This window comes from Magallana gigas, chromosome 5 (genome assembly GCF_963853765.1).
Source record: "Magallana gigas chromosome 5, xbMagGiga1.1, whole genome shotgun sequence".
NCBI lineage: Eukaryota > Metazoa > Mollusca > Bivalvia > Ostreida > Ostreidae > Magallana > Magallana gigas.
This window is the reverse complement of record NC_088857.1, coordinates 29395865-29417198: the sequence shown is the minus strand read 5'-3', so window position 1 is coordinate 29417198 and position 21334 is coordinate 29395865. Positions and strand designations below refer to the sequence as shown.

General features: G+C 33.4%; 1 protein-coding gene across 2 annotated transcripts; it reads right to left on the bottom strand.

Annotated features, from left to right (window-relative positions):
• Nucleotides 1-186: 186 nt before the first annotated feature.
• On the bottom strand, nucleotides 187-11835 carry LOC105320927 (kelch-like protein 3). Of its 2 annotated transcripts, XM_066085459.1 has the most exons (10): nucleotides 11435-11833; nucleotides 11218-11329; nucleotides 9887-10775; nucleotides 5642-5677; nucleotides 5281-5386; nucleotides 4309-4468; nucleotides 3202-3462; nucleotides 2281-2458; nucleotides 1946-2155; nucleotides 187-332 (listed from the first exon to the last, which is right to left on the bottom strand). In XM_066085459.1, the coding sequence occupies exons 1-10, from the start codon at nucleotides 11582-11584 to the stop codon at nucleotides 314-316; spliced, it is 2121 nt and encodes a 706-aa protein (XP_065941531.1). In that variant the 5' UTR covers nucleotides 11585-11833; the 3' UTR covers nucleotides 187-313. The 2 variants fall into 2 exon arrangements, with proteins under 2 accessions (XP_065941531.1, XP_065941532.1); XM_066085460.1 differs by lacking the exon at nucleotides 1946-2155 and having other exon boundaries at nucleotides 11435-11835.
• Nucleotides 11836-21334: the final 9499 nt, after the last annotated feature.

Below are 21334 nucleotides of genomic sequence, written 5' to 3'. Positions count from 1 at the left end.
GAGTAGAAGTATTGACTATTTGGCCAGGACAATTAAGCCCCCACATTGCAGGCACTGTTCCATTGCCGGAAAAGTTCATACTCTTTACATGCAAACTTATAAAATAAATTCAAAGTAACAAAAAAAATGAATGCCAATTAACAGTTGCATACAATTTATTTACTTTTGCCACGTTTTACATCAATGTTTCTAAAGTATCCAATTAAAAAATATTACAATGATAATAAAGATTTAAATTTGATCAAGTTCAGATTTTAAATTGTCCTTAAAGAATAAAAAACTTCAGAAAAGATTTTAGTTTGATGGATTGGCCTCAGTATTTTCTTAACCACCTGAAAACAAAAAGATATGAAAAAATTACTTTATAATCATATTATGTACATTTATGAATTACAAAAACTGTTTAGTATAACTAATCCAGTGAATAAATTAGAAATAGGATTTGATCACAATTAAACCTTAAAATAAATACAAAAGAGAAGAAGAATATGATAAAGTTCACACATTACTTACATCATTTACAACAAGAGGCCAATTGGCTTTAACGGTCACCTGAGTAGCATATACATATGTATCCCATACACAAACTTGTCATGGAGTCTCATATGCATCTAATTACAGCGAATTACAGAATACCGGTAGAGTTTTCAATAGCTTGCTGGATTGCTCAGTAGGGTATACAATTTGGTCAGCCAGGTGTCACATTAGGTCTAAATCTAGCTATAGGTCGTGTGATTACTCAGGTATGACTTCAATAAAGTGAGTTATATCTAGTAAATATTTGCACCTTTTGATTTTTTTTGTTGGGAATATATTTTCTGTATAATTTATCCAACAGTACTGCTTTAGTGTGAACTAATTAAGCAGCAGCGCTTTAGCACAAAAATACTATTAAATGCTGTATGTTGTACCAGGAATTGAGGAACCAAAATGTCCAGTAATTTTTTTTTTTATTCTTTTTAAGCTTACTCTTGTAAAAGTTTTCCTTTTGTTTCTTCAGAAATGTCTTTTGAATAACAGTTATGAAAATTTTTCTAAGTTATTCTGGGCAGAATTGATATTCTAGATTCTAGTGCTGGCCAGGTGAACATTCTTCTAACAATAGAAGAGAATGTTCTAGAGGCTTTCTTTGTGCAATATGATTGGGTTGAATGAAAAATAACAATATACACTTGAGTAAACATAAGACCTAGATTCAGACCTGATGTGATACCTTGCTGACCAAATTGTATACCCTATTGAGAATCCAACAAGCTATTGAAAACTCTACTGGTATTCTGTAATTCGCTGTAATTAGGTTTCATACTGGAGTAGAAAAATTATAAATTTGTAATGACGACCACATTTCAAAAAGAACTGTGAAACCTATAATTTTGGTGAAAAACTAAAAGATCTGGTCTACAAAATCATGAATTCAGTTTTCCTTTCAGGGGTGTGGGAGTAAAGAAGATAATTTTTTAACGTTATATGCATTTATATCTATACATCCATTTTGGCCCATTGAGTCAAAACCCATACCTAAGGGGACATGAAAATTAAAATTTCAGTAGAGGACTTCCTGGTAAACATAATTATTAGTCAGTTTTTTTATACAGATGTGTGAGAATAGAGAAGAAGATTTTTAAACATTATATGCATTAACACTATATTGCCCCCCCCCCCCCTCATGTCCTGAACCACTGACCCAGGGGCCATAAATTTCACAATTTTGGTAGAGGGCCTCATGGACATCATAACCATGCAACCAGTTTTTTCCTCACATGCGTGGGAGTAGAGAAGAAGATTTTTGAAAATTTGGCTTTTTTTGCATATTTGGCCCCGCCCGTGGCACCCCAGGGGTGGTAGAGCCATCAATTTCACAATTTAGATTCTTCTTACCATAGAGATGGACAGTTAAGGCATACAAGTCTAATCAGAAAAGAAAAGTTTTGACTTCTTTACTTACTTATTGGTTTCCATGTTGTAGAATAATTCAACTTTGTTCTCATAGTAAAAATTGGAGGGCTGCCCATGATTCATTTGACTGTATCCCCCTTTCAGACAAACATTGCCCCCCTCAGCCGAGGTAGAGGCAGCAGCCCTGGGCTCAGGGAGTGCCTTCACATAGAACCAACAGTTGGTTCTAGGATTATAACACTCTACCGATGAAAGCAAGCTGAATTGATGAAAAATTTATGAAAATAATTATAAAAGTTATCACCCAAATTTCTTTTCATTATTTTCAATCAATATTTCTTTTTTTGTCCTGAAAATTGTGAAGACTGTTATACTGGTACATACCGATTGCCTTCACCTATTCCACCTATAGCAAATATATAGCCATCTACTTCACAAAGGGAATGTTCCATCCTGGCAACATTCAATGGAGCCACCGGTCTCCACTCTTTGGTCTCGTACGAGTACACAAACACTTTATTGGTGGGGGAGGGACACTCCGAATCATTGTACCTGGCCCCACCTACAATTTGATTTGACAAATACAGTTGAACACTGATACCTCAAATACCATGGATATGTTGAATTGGTTTGTAAGTCCCAACAACTTATTTTTTTAAGTATTTTACACTCGATATCTTGAATATCTCGAAGTTTTTAAACAGTCTCATCTAGTTTGAGATAACGAAATTTGACCGTATATTTATATTCTCTTCAAAATGAAAACTATTTTGGTCATCTGCAATTTTTGCTGATTTTGTGATATGCTTTGCCCAAGACCCTGTCAAAGTCCCATGGAAATTCGACCAACTTGATCTATCTACTATTACAATCCTGATAGACTTCTAACAGTGACTTTTTCCCTTTAAGACATTAAGTCTCCATTTTAAAGTTTAAAAGATATGGTCAAGTTAGAAAAAGTAAGACCCAGAAAAGAATGAAAGAAAACATGTTCTTCAGTTTATTATATTGATGACATGTCATGAAAAACTAAAAGCATTGCATAAGTCAAGCTTCATTAATATTTTGAACTGTTGATCAAAAGGAAGGATAATTTTATTTTAAGATATCCACAGATTAGAAATATATAGAAGTTTAAACCCCCCCCCCCCCCCCCCCCCACACACAGAGAAACACTGGATAGAACTTCCTGATGCAAATTCCTTCCAGATGTCCATGTAATAAGAGTTACCGGGTACATGTGCATGTATTAGGAGTTAAATATACTGGCATTCTATATAATGAGGTAGAACTGTATCTACTTACCAACCATGTACCACTGGTCTCCTCCCCACACCATCGCCTTTCTGGAATCGTCTCTACCAACATCAGAGAGGTCCTGTTTTTTATATCGTTTACTCCTTTTCTTTTTAACATGTTTGACACAGTCGTTGCTTTTCCCCTCTGCTATGGAAACATCTTTTTGCTTAGGTTTCCTCCCCATCATACAATCCATGCTTTGTAGTCCAGTTAAGCTTGGTTTGATATGATTATGATCCCATTGCAGATTGTCGTTCATCATAGACCCTAGGTATATATGTAATTTATGATCATATAATGAGCTGTTTTAAGTAAGTTCAGTTATTACAAAATAATAAACTCTGGTCATCATATGTACATACATGTAATTATGAAGCAAGTCCCTAGCTCTGTTTACCTGAATATCTAACTGCATGATTAATGTTTCAACAATAGAACTTTAAGATATCAATTTCCACATTGATAATGAAATTCTTTGTAAAGAAGTTTTTTTTACTCTGTCCCTAGGACGGACCATAATAATAACATCTTCTAAATGAATTTCAAATTTAAATATTTGAAGTGTCTAAAAATTAGGGGCATTCATGCACTTTGATAAGGTTTATAGTTTAAACCTTGATCAACTTAAACTTGAAAGTATCCAACTGTCCATGCCCTTTTGCCTGCAACTACATCAAGTGAATAAAGGTGACATAAAGATAAACTGATTAAAAAACAGGTAATGTACAAATAAAATGGCTTATATCTAAGCTATGCCTAAATAGTACATTAATTGTTACCAAGGTAAACACGTACAGTAAAACTCGCTAACAAGGAACTTGGATAATAGAAAAATAGGTTTTGTTGGATTAATGAATGAAGTAATAATATTTCACCCATCATTTGATAAACTCTCTTCTACTAATATAAATAAGCTTACTTATTAGGAAACCAAATTTCTTTATCCAAAGATGTCTTCTTACATTTTGGGAATTTTACTGAATTAAAACAAGTCAATTTTCCTTATGATGAGCCTGGAAAAATATACTTTTTACTGTTTTATCCTCCTTTTTATATCATTTTCACATCAATTTCTTTTTACTTTTTGATGGTATATTGACAATAAAATATTACATTTTGATTCCCTGTATTGCTTGATACAAGGTGCAGAAATGGTGGACCAGCTTTGACTTCGGGAACAGGCATGACGATTAAAATCCTCCATAGCATCTTCAGTCATTAGAACAATGTCATAAGTGACATCGGGTTCCTTGAACTCAGAGCTACAGTGTGTCTATATAGGGGCAACAGGAAGAAGAAAGACAGAAAAGGAATAGGTCAGGATGTGGAGCAGACATAGAATGAAATGTTGCATTGAAATGTTGAAATAGCTAGAGCTAATATCATATATATATATTTCTGATATTAGGCCACATCTCAATGAAGTTTTTGTTCTCTCCTTGAAACATATAAATGCATCATGTAAAAAAGGAAATGATATATCAAATATATTTATAATATTAGATCACCTCTCAAAGAATTTTTTTTCTCTCCAAGTCAGCTAATGAATAGTTATGTAATTCATGTATGCAGGTGTATTTCATAAAATTCTGGGCATCATAATATGTGTAATCATAATATTAATTCTCATGCATGCATATGAAAAGAAAAATGAATTTCCCTTCCTAAGTTTATAAACATTGCAAGTCAAAAAAGGGCAAACAAATGAATTTCAAGGTGGTTTATAGTCAATACAGTCATTCCATTAAAATAAATTCATTCCAGTTTTGGGGTGAGTTTTAACATATACATTTACTGTACTTACCTTTGAAAATACTTTATATACAGACTGATGATCAATCTATCTAAGCAGGATTTGCTGCACATGGAGCAAACCTGATAATGCATGCTGTCAATTCAGTCATTTATTTATAGAAACATCAATTCTGATCTTTTGTGTGGAAGTAAAACTAACTACCAGTAATACCTGCTTATAATACTGTATAAAAATACTTAATTAAAAAACAGCATAAATCAATGTAAAAGGAAAAACAATTCGGTACACTGTACTCATGTTATAACAATAAAACATAACTATTCATGCACCTTTAGATATTGCTCAACACTCCCTCCACTGTTGGCAAGGCTCCTAGGTTCCTGAATCTCCAGATTCAGAGGATCTTGCTGATTAAGGCTGATCGAGGTTTGAACCCTATATCAAGGTATAAAAGATGCATTGAATTCAAATATTCTTTAATGCACTGTCATTTTTTTTTTAAAACAAAAAAGAGCAGATGATCTCTGTCCCAAAAATTATTAGCCTCAAACCAGTTTGACGAAAGTTGTTACAAATAAAAGTTGGTATTAGAATTGATTATGCTCATTGTTTAATTTCAAGCTATAAGCCTATGATTTATTTTTTTCATATTTATAAAGTAAGGTAAGATTAAAGAGTACATGTACTTACCAGTTGGCCATAGTGATCAAGCCCACACAATGGGGGTGTAACGAAGAATATTGACCCGGGTTGAAAATTGACCCGGGGGTCATTTTTCAACGTTGAATATTGACCCGGGGGGTCATTTTTCAACGTTGAAAATTGAGACCAAAATCGTGAAATTTATACCCGGGGTCATTTTTCAACGGTATGAGAAAGATTTTTCTAAACTCTGAAGACATCGACACGTTGAAAATTGATCCTGTTGAGAATTGACCCCAACCTCAGAGTTTTGACCTGAACTGGAACTTACTCTACACCGTTTAAATGTACAATCATGCACATATTTGAAAGTTTTAGTTTTAAAATGTTCATACTGTCCGATACATATGCGGACGGGCTAATTTCTTTTAGGTTGATAGGTCCAATTAATCATTTAATTTTGAGACTGAAAATATGATATCCATTTATTATCATTATACTATGTAAATAAAGCTAAGAAAATGACCGTTTGCTTCGGAATGGAACAGGCGAGTAGGGTTAGAATACTTTTTGACATAGATGACATTGTCTTCATTCCCTCATGTGACAGAATTTTAAGTTTCAACTTGTCATAATCTCTGATTAATATATCTAACAAATGTATTGCCCGTTATTGTCACTTTTAATGCAATTCAACAGAGCTCCATTCGACAAGCACCTGGCATTGTATTTTCTAATAATTGAAAATATAACCTCTATACTGTTTTATTGGGTAAAGGGTATATATATTTATATCAAGACAAAAGGATATAATGTCAGATACCTATAATGCTTAATTTGAAGAAGTCAGCATCCCTGACAAAAAATAAATGAATGGTTGTCATATTTTTATCTTTTTTTATGTATACTGTATTATACATATATACTTATTAATAACAATAATTTTTCATAAACTTGTCCGATTAACTTTATTGAAGCACCATCCAATTTTCTGCATATGCAGAGTCATAGTTCTTTTTAAAAAAGGCAATTTATTTAGAACTATCATTTTGAGTTTTCAATTCCATTAATTACCAGTAAATTAGAAACACAGGCAACTGACGTAATATATTTCCTCAAAATTAAAAACATATGGCATACAGCAAAAATGTTATCAATTTAAAAAAAAGAAAGATTGCATCTAAATATCTAAATATCTAAATATATAAATATACAGTCGGAGGATCTAATTATATGAATGGTATACATGAAAAGGCATGCAAAAAGTTATATATTAAGATTACTTAAGCATACAATTGATAGATAAACACTTGTTAAAATTCGGCTTTTATCAGACCTAGACTGGAATATTGTGATGTTGTTTGGAGCAGCTGTATCAAGGAAAATCCGATTTGCTTAAACATGTACAAATTGAAGCAACCAGGACAGTGACAGGGATCAGAGTTAATTCTTCTAAAATCATTTTATATTGTGAGCTTAATTTGGAAACCTTACAATCTCGAAGGGATAAACATAAACTAATTATATTCTCCAAGATTATAAATTGTTTAGCACTACAAGATATGTTAGATTGAATTCAATCATATTTTCTAACTGAACATACATATAATCTTAGGTCGAATGACCTTTTTTTCTATCTACCACTATATACTTATTACAATAGCTTTGCTCCGTCTACATTTAAATTATGGAATAATCTTCATGCAGGAAAGAAAATTTCATCAACTTTATCTTTCTTTAAGTCAAAACTTAAAAAACAAAATATACATAAAGCTTACAAAAATTTCAGTTAAGGCAATAGGAAATATTATTTTACGTCAATTACGGAATAAAGCTAGTAAAGCTTACTTTAAGGATATTTTAAACTGATGGGAGTCGATGTTTATAGTGTAGGTCTGCATCTGAAGGAAATGTGATTTTTCCTCCTAGATATCCAAGATATACTCAACAAAGAGACGAACTTTTTTAAACAACTTATTGACATTATTGTATCTTTTTATATGAACTATATACTTTATGGTAGTTCTGATTTTTCATATAGATAAAATTGTAAAATTGTTTCCCATGTTTATATTTATATTAGAGCTCCAAAGCGTTTTTCATTCTCTTAGGTTACACGGTTTAAACCTATTTAAGTATTATACATGTATATTTACTTAATATATAGTCCCCTTTTATTTACTGTTCTTTTCAAATGGGCTGGATCATGAAAATGTCATTCTTGTGTTTGTATCCCTGCAGGTATAAATGAAGGTGATAGGTTTGTTAATATAGGTGTGAGTCAACATGTCTACCAACAATATGTCATACAATCATATATGATAAATATTCAGATAATTATTTAATATTCAAGTATCTGCTGTCTTATATGCACATAATATCAATAATATTCTGTAAACTCGCAATACTATGTTCTTATGACTATAGATAATTTCTTCTTGACTTTGTATGTTTGAAAGGGTTTACATAGGCTATGACTCTTATCCAATCCATTAAATAATTTGAACATTTCGTTCAATAAAACACGTTTAAATTGAATTAATAATGTAGGTGGCTGTGATAGGAAGGTCAACCATCTACTCCAACGCTGCTGTATGATCTTCTACATATTTCTATTAAAAAAATGCAATTTACCTATTTATTGACGAAAACAATTACTGTTAGTATTTATGATAAATTTTTGTAATCAAAGCAATTTAGAAACAATTTAAGCAAAATTATTTTATTGTCATCCTGTACAAAAATTAGGTTGTTAACTTGCTACAGATTCCATGAAGCAGAATTGTTTATGCCTAAAAAAATCAGCGATTTGACGATATTTAGTTACCCTAGTTACTACGTAACAAATAGTATTTTAAAAAAGGCTTTCAAGATATAGTTACTACAGCATTATTCATGAAATAGTTACTCTACATGTTAGCATATCATCATTTTGTACACTGTTATTGGCTGGATAGGTGTGAATACAAAATTCAGATAATCACAGTTTTAACAAACTGAGTGGGTGCGAGCACAAAAATCTCAATATGACATACTCTAAATTTTGTATTTGCACACACCTAGAAAATCTACAATGAACAATATCAAAGTTTCAATTTACTGGGTGAACGTAAAACCAAAATTAAACAATATGATGTATTAAAGTAATTTTTAAAATATTTACATTTGTACACTTCTCCAGCAAATTTAAAAAATGGAGTTTATCTGCATTGAATATTTTAACGTGTAATTATGTATATGTCAAGGGGTAATGATATATAATATTCTGGGAACAATTAAGAACTCCAAGGCCTTATGGAAATGACACTGAATATTTATTGTTGTATTTGTATATCGAATAAATGGTTTCCTCAAGTACAGCTAGGTGATCTATAATCATATACAATTATAATATTACTAAAACACTCTCATTCTCTACATTCACTCATTAAATTTATCTTTAGTTAAATAATATTTAAATTACACAATATTTGATTAAAATAACTCACCAAGTATAACAGCAATATGAACTAAGATAATAGTCGGGTTGACAAGCTATGAAGCTTAATAATTCAACCGTCTGTCTTGGGTGGCGTAATCGTGATATTAAATCAAAGTTCGTGCTAAAATTCGATAATGCAAACGGACATGCGCACTCACTCACTTAAACCCGAAAAACCAGTCTAACACACCCATTCATTCACTGATCCACCCGCCAAACGTAACCACGTGACCTCTCGTACTACTATCATACTATGAATGATTGTATGAATGAATGAAGCGGTGTGAATGTAAACAAATGAACAATGGGAAATGAAAACATGACAAGTTGAAATAAGTGAACGCAAATATGAATACTAATTAACTAAAATAATTAATCCTGTGTCATATACAAATAGTCTTAAAAAACATAGATATCACACAAAACAGCAATTATAAGGGAAAAGTTTATTATAAATAAAATAGTTATCACATATTTAAAGGGATAATATGCAAATTAAAAAATGTTCATTTATAAAGTTTCATTTTTAATCCCCCCCCCCTCAACCCCCATTGAAACATATAAATATAACGAATAAATATGTATAAACTGATAATTTTTAATTAAATAAACTCAAGTTATAATATTGATTCCTTATTTTGCGCTTCTTTGCTGTTGAATTTTGAACCGGTTTCATGATCAAAATTCCACGATGCGGGTCAATTTTCAACGGATTAGGGTCTTTATTCAACACCTTTCGTCTCATTATTCAACGTTGAAAAATGACCCCCGGGTCAATTTTCAACCCGGGTCAAAATTCTTCGTTACAGGGGCTCTGCTTAAGGGTGGGACATTTTACGAAGCATTCCATCAATTGCTGGCTTGATAGATGCGAGAACCTGACCATGTCCATCACTCTCTCCAGATTCTTCATTCGATCCTCCTTATGATGGTGAAGCCAACTTACGGCACTCTCAAAAATGTCCATCTCTGAATTTACATCAAGCCTTTCATTTGACAAAATCATGCAAAAGGTGTCCACATCTAAGCCGTAGAAAGAGGAACTGTTCCTAATCTCCATAAAATTTTTGGCTATCACATCCATTAGAATGTCACAAAGTTGCACATCTTGATGACTCCTCATCTTTTGCAAAAGTTCAATCATGTCAAGGTGCCCAAGAGAGGAGATTTTCTTCAAAGACATCTGTGTGATTTGCTGCACTTCGAACATCCGTGAGAGAACAAGTACCTCATGCAGACAATCAGGTTTAACGCTATTGATATCACCAGAATAAATGCTATTTAAGAATATTTTCAAAGCCTCATCTGACACACCAGTAACCCTAATTTGCCTAGGTCTGATAGGTGGCTGAGTAAAGTCCTTGCTGTTAAACAACTTCTCAAACAAAGGACTCTGACTAGCAAGAACGACTTTATGCACTGGGTAAATAATGTTGCCCAGTTTGAATGAAATGTCACAAATCTGTTCTCTTTTGTAGATTTCGTTTAAATATTGACCGATATTGGCATAGTGCTTGCTGTTAGAAGGACCTGAGAGTGGTGCTCTCTCAGTTTCATATTCAGCCCTGGAAGATGTTTTTTTAGGGTTTTTGGGAACCTCATCATCTGATGCAGTTTCAAGGTTTCTGGGTACCTCATCATCTGATGCAGTTGATGAAACTGAATTTGGTGGAGAAGGTGTCTGGTTTTGGTTTCTGTTCACTATTGTATAAATACATTTTTCAATTAAATGATACCTTCATAGAAGTTTCCAAAATGATTTATAATTTGAGAATAATTAAATTAAAAATGAATGTATTTCTGTAAATATTTAATGATCTTAAAGGAAAATCCTTTAATAGCCCCCCCCCCAAACTAACCTAAATGAATGCAATTAATATCCTTTACTCATAGTTTGAAATTGTTTTTATTTAATAAAAGCTGCACAAAAGATCTTAATTTTTTCTAATTTAATCCATTAGAAAATATATTTGCTATAATAACTGCATTTCAAATGACAAAAAGAAAAAAAAGTTTAATTAATAGTTAAAGCTTTATAAATTTTTTGTCATTTGGTCAGAGAGGGAAAGCAAACTTTTTATATGCCAAGTAAACACTAACCAGACCCAATAAATCTATTCAAAGTAAAATACAAAACCCCTACCCTTCTGCTGAATACATCTCAATTTCAAGGAGTCCAAGACCACAGACCCAGAGGAGGAATTTGTAGATGTAGAAATTCTAGATGTGGAAGCTCCCAGGGCAGATTTTTCAGCCTTATATAAAATGATTTTCAAATATTAAAAAAAATATTTTCATAAATTGTTAACAACTGTAAATACATGCAAAACATTACTTTCATATTATAAGCAAAAACTTACATTCATCCTCTCTTGTCGCTTCCTCTCAAGCCAGCAGGCCTGAGGGTCGGCATCCTCTTTGCTCATGAAGCTGTACCAAACGTCCCGATTTACTACAATTGGTTCACGCTTGGGCAGGGCTTCACATGTCACAATCTTAGTGTCCTTCATCTTTGGACAAAATGATTTTCAAGATATCCAAATACGGCCTTTCAACTGAGTTTCTGAGTTAATTAAAGAATAAAAATAATTTTACTGTTGATAAACTGTTCTAATTGAACAATGTATAACCACACACGAGCACCGGACACTTTCGACGAATCGATGGGCGAAGGCAAAGATTGATAGTATTCACAAACTATCAATCTTTGAGAGTCACGAAAACGCAGCTTCTCTATAGCAATAACTGTTACGTAACTAAGGAAGTCTAAACATGTCCGCGCATTTAACTTGAAATAGCAGGAAGTAGCATAATATCTAGTCCATTTGAACAAGATAATTCCGGATTTTTTTTATGAGTCGATCAATGCATGTAGCAAATACTAATTAGTAGATTTCCATTTAAAACCTAAAAAAAAGACATGTATTTCACTCAATCGGAAAAACGCAAATATCCTTAGTAAAATATATTTTCCAAACACATAACGTTAGGCCCATATTTTTCTCTTTTGAGAAGAGTGGACAGGCATAGCCTACATCCACTTCTCAAAAGAGAATGTGGACGTAGGATGTGGATGTAGGCTACGCCTGTCCACTTCTCAAAAGAGAATAAGGCCCATACATGTATATGTATTATATGTAAAGATATGCCACCGTTGAGTATCCAATCTCATAAAAAATTAGATGTGCTGAATCCGCTATACAGCCCACAGATGCTTGTGGTCACATTTGAATAGAGTATAGAACCTTTCAATATTTCACAGACGTAATGGAGTTCATCGTGAGTTTAACAGACTTTATATTATAGATTAATATTACATTATGATTAACAAACCCTAATGTACATTCGAATTTAAAAAAAACACCAGTAAGTTAAACGTTTATACCAAGTTAAACTTTAATTTGTTTATTAATAAAAAAGGAATATACACCTTATTTTGAGTTTTATATCTACATGTATAGTGCCTAAACCCCTGCTACAAAATACGTCAATTTTTAAATAGTCTTCTAATTTTAATTACTATACTATATTTCGATACTTTAATCTTTAAATTATTTGGATGAAAATTTAACATCAAGGAAGAAGTCAACTGTTTTTTTTCGCACTAAATGGATACATGTACATGTAGCATTATGATCTTTCTTACCATATAATAAAATATTACAATAGCAATCAGTTAGGCAAACAAGAGGCCTGAGGGCCTCATGGCTCACCTTTCAACTGTAGCCATAACCCTGATGAAATCAGAACAATATATCTTGACAAGTTAGGAAAGTAATTCTTGTTTTAATAAATCTTTAAAATTTTCTGCACATTTTCCCATGTTAAATGTTTATCTTTTTTTTCTTCTAGAAGATCATTTTTTTAATCCTATGTAAAAATCCGTCCCCTCTGATTGTGGGCTCACCCTACTTCTAGGAGTCATAATTTGAATAAACTTGAGTCTACGCTACCTAAGGATGCTTCCACACAAGTTTCAGCTTCTTTTGCCAAATGATTTTTGAGAAGAGTTTTAAAGAATGCCAACGAATATTTAATAATTATAAATAAGGGTCATGCGCTGAATGTGACCTATATAGTGATCTGTTTGTCTGTACATTCATCCATCCAAACATCTGTCCATCTAATGAAGGTCATATCAGATTACTCTAAAAAAAATTCTAAACATATATATACGCCCCCTTTTAAGCTCTGTCTGGCTCATACTGGTATCCATGGTATCGGAGTTGCCTAGCAACCAACTTTTGGTCTTCTTATGATAGGTATTTGATAATATGCATCATATTAAATTTTAGAAAAATCGGCGACTATGCGTGCCAAACCTCCTATACAAGTGTTTAAATGCTTACAGAGAATGCCTCTTAATGCCTTTTAAAAAAAGAATTATGAAAATGAAAATGAATTACTAGAATGAGATTTTAATTTCTTTACGGACTGTTCTTTTAAAATTCAAACCAAATGAGATAAAACAAATGACCATTCTTTCTAAAGAACGACAGAGGGAGAAGATTTTATCTTCTTCACAGAGGATACTTAGTATAAGTATTCAGGGAAGACAATACCTAAAGATCTATCATATTAGAGATGTGTATAGACCGACAATGTCCTGCAACAGTTGTTGGACGGCTTTATAATTATAAATTATAAAGAGGAGCTCGACAAGTGAGGAGGCTCCCTTGTCAGTAAGTAGAGAACTCCACCCCTACCCTCAGTATAGATAAATCGTTAAGACCACTGCCAGTGGCGTATAGGCTAACATGCTACAGCCTATGTACATCATATTATCATGATGTATAAAACATATATACTGGCAAATATCTGAAAATGAAAAAAAAACTATTAATTAAATTGATCTTATATCATTTATGAAGTCAAATGCCAAAAAAGTAATTATAACAATCCGCATTTAACTTAATCCGACCATATCCGCGAACATTTAATTCTGATATTTAAGTTAAGTAAGTCAAGGTGAAAGAACAAGTGCACTTAATTAAGCTATAGAGAATGGGCCCCTTTTTAGCGCCGTTTTTATGTAGAAAATATCAACAACTTGCTTTTTTTCTCGTAATAGTTAAGCACTGATGGATACTTCTGATTTATATTTAAATCGGCATTGCTCTGTTGGTGGATCAATTGGCGCGTTTGCTGAATTATACTTTAAGCATTATTTTACGTCTGAATAAAAAATCGAATAAACTTTGAAGTTGCATATTACCATAGTGACCAAACAAACATTTCTGACCATACAACGATGATGGAAAGCGATTTCAAACGTGTCAATGTTTTACAGTGAGCACATATGACAAACGTTTACCTGGATAGAACCCACGTGAATGCTTGAAATAATTTATTCCATGCGTGACGGTTCACGCAGGTAGTAGCTTTGTCTAGCTCTAGGAAAAACCTTGAAATTGTCATACGTTTTTCATTTTTTAGGTACCAGCTTACTGTAGTACAAACTTCTTTCTTTAACAGGAGTTTTCTAAATATATAATGCGTTTATTGTCTTTTCCACAAGTTTGTACTCAGTTAGGCTGACAGTAAACAAAGGTTTAAAATGAATGCCCGTCCTCGATTTCACGAATATCTGCTGACCCCTACTATGTTTTAAAGCTTCGTGCTTTCTATATACAATAAATTCAGCCCTAAACTTGTTAGTTCTTATGGAAAAGATATCAATAGATAATGTTGGGTGAAAATATGCTTAATTTGAATCTTTATTTTTTCACTTTTTACCGGGGCCCATAAATGCACTCGTCCTTTCAAAACTACATGTATATAGGCCTAATTGACAAAGATATTTTTTTTTAAAAAATCAGTAATTAATGAACAGGACAACAAACAACAGAATGAAAGTAAAAGTGATTATGCCATGCGATAATATAAGGTGTAAAGCATAAGCCAATTTGAAAGTACATGTACATATTTCTTAATCATCTTTTGTGTACAAACTGAAACAATCAAACAGTTTCGGAATCGAAATATTCTTTTATCACAAATCTACCATGGGTGTAGACGCTTCGACCGATGGACTGATTCGTTGAGCGACGACAATACCGTGGTTTCATTAATATTCAAGGATATCAATTTTTGTGGATAAAGTGATAATCAGTTTCAAGGATACGTAAATTCATGGCCAATGACCCTATCAATACTAAATGTTAATAGAAATTGTACTTCAATGAACATTTGATTTCGTGGATAAATTTTATTAATGAAATTCGCGAAATTGCTATTCATCGAATATTGATGAAACCACAGTAGGTTTTCAATTTGGATCGCGAGTTGCAAGTACCGCCCACTCTTAACTGTTGACGCTCTACTTGCCGCTGACTTTCAAACACGCTCATCAACCTCGGATTGCAAATTTTACGTGACGATCGAGTTGCCATAATGCATTTTGTAGTTTTACATGTAAATAAACAACCATGGAACTGGTGACGAAGTTTCAAAGATTTTCAGTACAGACAAATGCTGTAAAACGTCTAGTGGATTTCACAGCGTGTCAACCCGGATTTTTCCGTGGATCTACTTTTTGCAGTAAGCTTTTTGTGAGGATAAATAGTGTGTTCGACTCATGCGACTTTCCACATACGGTGCATTACAAACGGTAACGTAATATATATATATGTTCACTTTACAGTTTCTAACAAATATTTTCATGATAAACCGAATAACGTTATTCGATGAGCGAAGTACAATCTAGTGACTTGATCTACATACGCCCGTTCCTTTACAATAGATTTATTTATACATGTACTTAAACATCGTCCCGTTTGTTCACAAATAACTCTGTATGTAAATTTTGACTTGCAAGTACATGTACAACTAATTTCCTCCGACATTTTTTTCCCCGTGTTAGCATCATCACCCCTGCGAATGTGATCGGATTTTTTTCTTTATCGTTGCCAAGTATGTAATGAATCCAGAGATGCGTTCACGAGACACCCCCGAGATTTGTTCAGTTCCTGAAAAATTTCGAGCGGAAGTATAAGTGTTCGGATAATATTCTCAAAATACGTAAATAGTGGTCGTTTTTTCATATTAAATCATACTTTGATTTATGCTAAAACATGAAAATATATTAAGATATATATCTTATTTAATCATCCAGTGGTTATTTAAACTAAAAGATAATATTCAAAACAGAGTTATCGTTCGTGTTTAACCACTCTACACGTGGTTGAAAAAAATAAACATTCGATTGCTTAATAAAATCATAGCCATGTTTGTTGCTTTTGGTTGGCAATACCCTGCTTTCGTAAAAAATAAATGCATGTCTTATTTGTATTAAAACTTCGTTTATCGAGCCATTTTCAATGAACATTCTGAAAAAAAAATAGTATAGTCTGTTTTACTATTGAATGTATTACTAGGTCAGGCGTGGATCGAAAATTAATCCTTTGGGGGGATCGCTACTAAGCATATTAGCTGTTGCAACAGCAGAAAAAAACTATATTTTCTATTATCACATTAATTTCTAGAACTCATTTTATCCACCAATTAATGAAGATAAAGTTTAAAATCAATAAACGTCTAGATTTTATATTAATTTTGAACAAACTATTTTTAAAAGAGTATCGTATCTTCAGCGGTTTATATGATATAAATTCCCGGTTAATCATGTTGACGATAATCGTCAAAGTCTCTTCTGAATTATGAACCTGTTCTTCTCTAAGTAATTCGTTAAATATAGCCCAAAATTCGGCTCAGACGGTTGCTTGTTTTTATTAAATTAGGGTAAATTTAATCTCCTGCTTGCTTCAGTTTTTTACTCTGGACATCCTTTCAACTCCCCACTTCTCAAAAACGTTTGCTACTTACCTTTACAGGGCCTACATCCAACAAAATATCAAGTTTTTGATTTAAAATGGTCACTTTCACGAACCGGAAGTCGTACATAAAATTTCTAAGTGTTGTAATTCTAACGATATTTTAAAAACTCAATTCAACGTATTTCCGGGCATGGTCACGATTTTGGACAAAAATTATTTTTCCGATTTTAATATTTACAATGCTTTAGAAAGGCATTTTAATAGGCAATCGAAATTTGAGTGTCATTTGTTGAGTTATAAGCGAGTTACAGAGCTTGAAATTCTTCGCTATGTAAACAAATTGTTTGTTTACATTTTGAACGTTGAAGAAACAATTTTAGTTTTAAACCTAAAACGAATGTGTTAAACGTTAGAAACTGTTTATATATGCTTAAAATAAATGAAAAGATAGACAAATAAGCTAGAAAAATATTTTTACTGGTATATTGAACCTATCTAAACAAAAATAGGGCACGAGCCTTGTTTAAATGACATGGAATTGTGAGCCCTGTATCTTGCTTCTATCTCTAAAAATGACTCTCAAATATTTGATCATTAGAAATGCATTTCTAAAGCATTTAAATAATAAAAACATAAAAATAGAATTTGACCAAAATCGTGACCATGCCCCTTTAACAACCGGTCGAAGTTGTGGCATTCATTACCACGTGATGTGACAAGCTAATTTTAGAACGTACACAAGATGCCTACGCGAAAACGTGTTTTGGTCAGTTTCGGACAGAAACAAGCCAGCTCAAGAAATCCTCAAATGTTCAAGATGGCCGCACATCCCCTTTAAATTACAAAAGTTATAAACTTTCTGCCAATCATAGGGTTTAAATCAAATGCATCTAAAATAATTAAATATAAATTCTGATTAATTTATTTACTGACCGGGTCAAACTGGTCAGTAAACTTTGAAATATTCATTACCACGTGATGTGTCAAGCTAATTGTAGAACATACACAAGATGTCTACGCGAAAACGTGATTGGTCCGATGGCAGCAGAATAACGCGTTCGGAGAGAACAGAAGGACAGACGCAGTTTGATAAAGAACGTTGTAATATGAGAATCTATAATGAAGACCATTTTAAGCAGTGGACACGTGCATTTTAAAAACTTCATATTTAACTATGAACTTGCCAGCTTCTTGCTATCGACAGGAGGTGGGTCATACAGAAATGTGTTTTGTTTTGTTTAATAAGATATTTACTCAATAGAAAAAACCCAACTTCTGTGTATGGTACGATATTCATTGTCTAAATATGATAAAACTTGTATAGCTATTACTCAAATCAATAAAATCTATACATTCAACAAAACCTTTGTGTGTTCACCAAATATTTTTTTGTAATGTATGTGAAACAACCACAAACGAAATGTAATTTTTTTTTACAATTAAAACATGTTTCACATAAATGATGTGTGAAAATCTGATTGATTTAAAAACACTTTAAAGCAACGATCCCCTGACATATCAAACCCTTAAAAACACAAAATCACACGACGATTAAAAAGATGTATATCCACTTTCGGCTCGAATCACTGCCAGACAACGTTGTCTCGTGGAAAGAATATACCTTTGGACGGTTGGTTGACCTATCTGTACAGATCTTACCAAATCGTCAACAGTGCGTAGTGCGGAGAGGGCTCTGACTTTTCTTTTAACCAAATCTGAAATGTGTACAATAGGGTTGAGATCATGAAATTTAGCGGGCCAGGGCTAATCATGGATGTTGCTTGCTTCAAGAAACTCTTGTATTGAATAAGAGCTATATAATGGAACATTATCTTGTGCTAGAATCACGTTTCTGTTAGCCATGAAATGAGGGGCAAGAACTGGTCGGAAAAAATGTCATCCCGATACCTTCTTGTTGTAAGACCCCTTTATGACACGAAAAGAATTTTTGTGCATACAGACTCTCGCGAAGACCATGATATATCGCCTCCACCAAATCTATCATTTTTTTTTCAATACAAACGGTGCTGTAACATTCTCCTTGCCGGAGATACACCCCTCCTACCTTAGTGACTTTGGAGACACAGAACAGAAAGAACATTCGCCAAATCTGCGATGCCGTTGTGCCCATGCCATACGTGCTTTTTGGTGTCTCTGATTTAGGACCAATCCTTTTCTTAGACGTCTAGCTCGTAGGCTAGACGTCTTTCGTTTACTTCCTAAAGTCAGTTGAGGATGGTTTGTAGTGATATTGGACGGCCATTGATACCATTCGTTGGTTCTGACGTTAAGGTAGCTATTTTCAACTTATCTGTCAAATGATTTCAGGTGATGTATCGGTCTTGACCTCTGCTTATAACACGTGACCTTGGCCTTCGCTGGACATCACAAACACTTCCGGTTCTGTTTAATTTCTTCTAGAGCTTTCGGATTGTTGTGAGTTGCTGATGGAAAATATCTGCAATATATAATAGCGAAAAAGATGTTAAAATACTTTAACACAAATTGCTAGATATTTAGTGCAAAGTCGATGAAGAAATGCTCAGTGGATTGAAAGTGAGTACATCTGCCCTAAAGACAACCCTGACACCAACATTCCAACGGCTTTGGCTGTTTCCTGAATTGTCATTCTACCCATACCAAGTGGTTTTTCATTTGAAACTGTTACTAAAGAGTTACATTTATAGCAAAGAGTAGTCAATTACACGAAGCACATGCTGCAAAAACCCTATTTCTTCTGAGCCTTCGTCACGGGTAACTGATTTTATTCGGCAGTGTCTTATTTTATCTGTGCCATTGTTAAGGATACATCGATTACAAAACAGAGAAAATTTTATACCATTTTATTGAGTGGTTTTAGAATTATTTTATTTTTTCAGTATGAACACTTAAGAAGTTTTGTTTATTGTGAATTGAATATCTTTGAGTCGAGAGGTCCATTGAGGGAAAAGTTTGATTTTTTATTCTATACACGTTCATGTAATTATATATTTTGTAAAATGTATATAAATAGCTGTCATTTGCATAAGAGCTCTCACTGATTGTCACCGACACCGATGCGCAACAATCCTCGTGAAATGCAGATGACAATATCAGATATTTTTTTCTGTTAACAGCACACAGATCTGTTTATATGAATTTAAACAACTGTAAACAACATGTCGTATTACCTCGTTCTGCATGCTGCTATTCAGAAATCCTTTTCCCGCGCACATGCAAAAATCAACCTCAAACGTTAATCGTGTATGAATATGCATATGAAAATCGCCTTTTTTTTATTATCAAATTATTGATAGTACATATACCTCGTCAATATTTATCAAGAACTGCAAATTTTTCTATAAACTTCTTAATCTCCTAAACGATGTTTAGAAACTTATTTGGTTTGTACGGTTTACTTCTTTTCCTTTTTTCTCGCCTCTGAACTTATCCATCGCGTTTCTCTGAGATGACTGAACAGAATTGTACAAAACTCGAGGATATAATACGCCTGTATATTTAATTGTGCACCCTGTCTTAAATTTTTTACGGGGTTGGTCAGCCATCTTTTGGGGTGGTTATTGAATCCCATGGGAAAAATTATACACTGTATTGTAATTAGTTATAACTTGAAAACCGTTAAAGATGTTGACATGGGGTTTTCGGATGCATATATTGCGTGTTATGGGCAATATATATTTTATGATGCATTAGATATGGTACCTGGGGTCATCCCCAGCCCCCAGGTTTGGGAAATCACCCAATCTCAAAATCCATTGACATCCCTACCCCTGAACTATATATATTCTTGTTCCTTGTGTAATGGGGCTTCATATGGTAATAATGTTATGGCCATGTGGGGTCGTTCCATCCCCTCTGAAACAGGAAGTGCCCTAATATCTTATAATCCGTTGAGATCCCCACCACCAAGATATATATATATATATATATATATATATATATATATATATATATATATATATATATATATATATATATATATATAAAGCACAGAAAAATTCACCTTTTTGGACCTCCGCCTCCGCCCCGTCGGGGCTTGAACTCACGACCTCTGGAACCCATTCTCCTTGCAGTGAGCGGCCACAGCGCTAAACACTGGGCCATCTAGGCAGGACAAAAATCTTGCTGTCAATGACGAAGGGAAACTAGCGCGCTGGTCGCTCACTACACGGTCGTTTGAGATACAGGTGGAATGCAGTTAAACGACAATTTGAGAGGATCGGGACGATACACATTGCATAGATATCTACATATAATAAGCACAAACATTGCAATAACTCTCAAATTGACATATACCTGCCCATAGTGAATGATAAAGATATACATTCCAGAGGTCGTGAGTTCAAACCCCGGCCGGGGCGGAGGTGGTGCTCCAAAAAGGTGAATTTCTCTGTGCTTTATGTATATCTTTATCATGTTCGTTTGGGAGACTTTATAATCGCTCCGATTATAATTACAGTAAAACACAAATCCCGTAACACCCTG

Excerpts from the sequence above, each read along its gene's own strand:
- LOC105320927 (XM_066085459.1), bottom strand. The coding sequence starts at position 11,584 with ATGAAGGACACTAAGATTGTGACATGTGAAGCCCTGCCCAAGCGTGAA. Across the intron at positions 5,678-9,886 it reads TGTCCCACCCTTAAGCAGAG|CCCCCATTGTGTGGGCTTGA; the intron begins CCCCTGTAACGA and ends TTCTTCGTTACA. Across the intron at positions 3,463-4,308 it reads GCAATACAGGGAATCAAAAT|GGTCTATGATGAACGACAAT; the intron begins GTAATATTTTAT and ends ATATATACCTAG.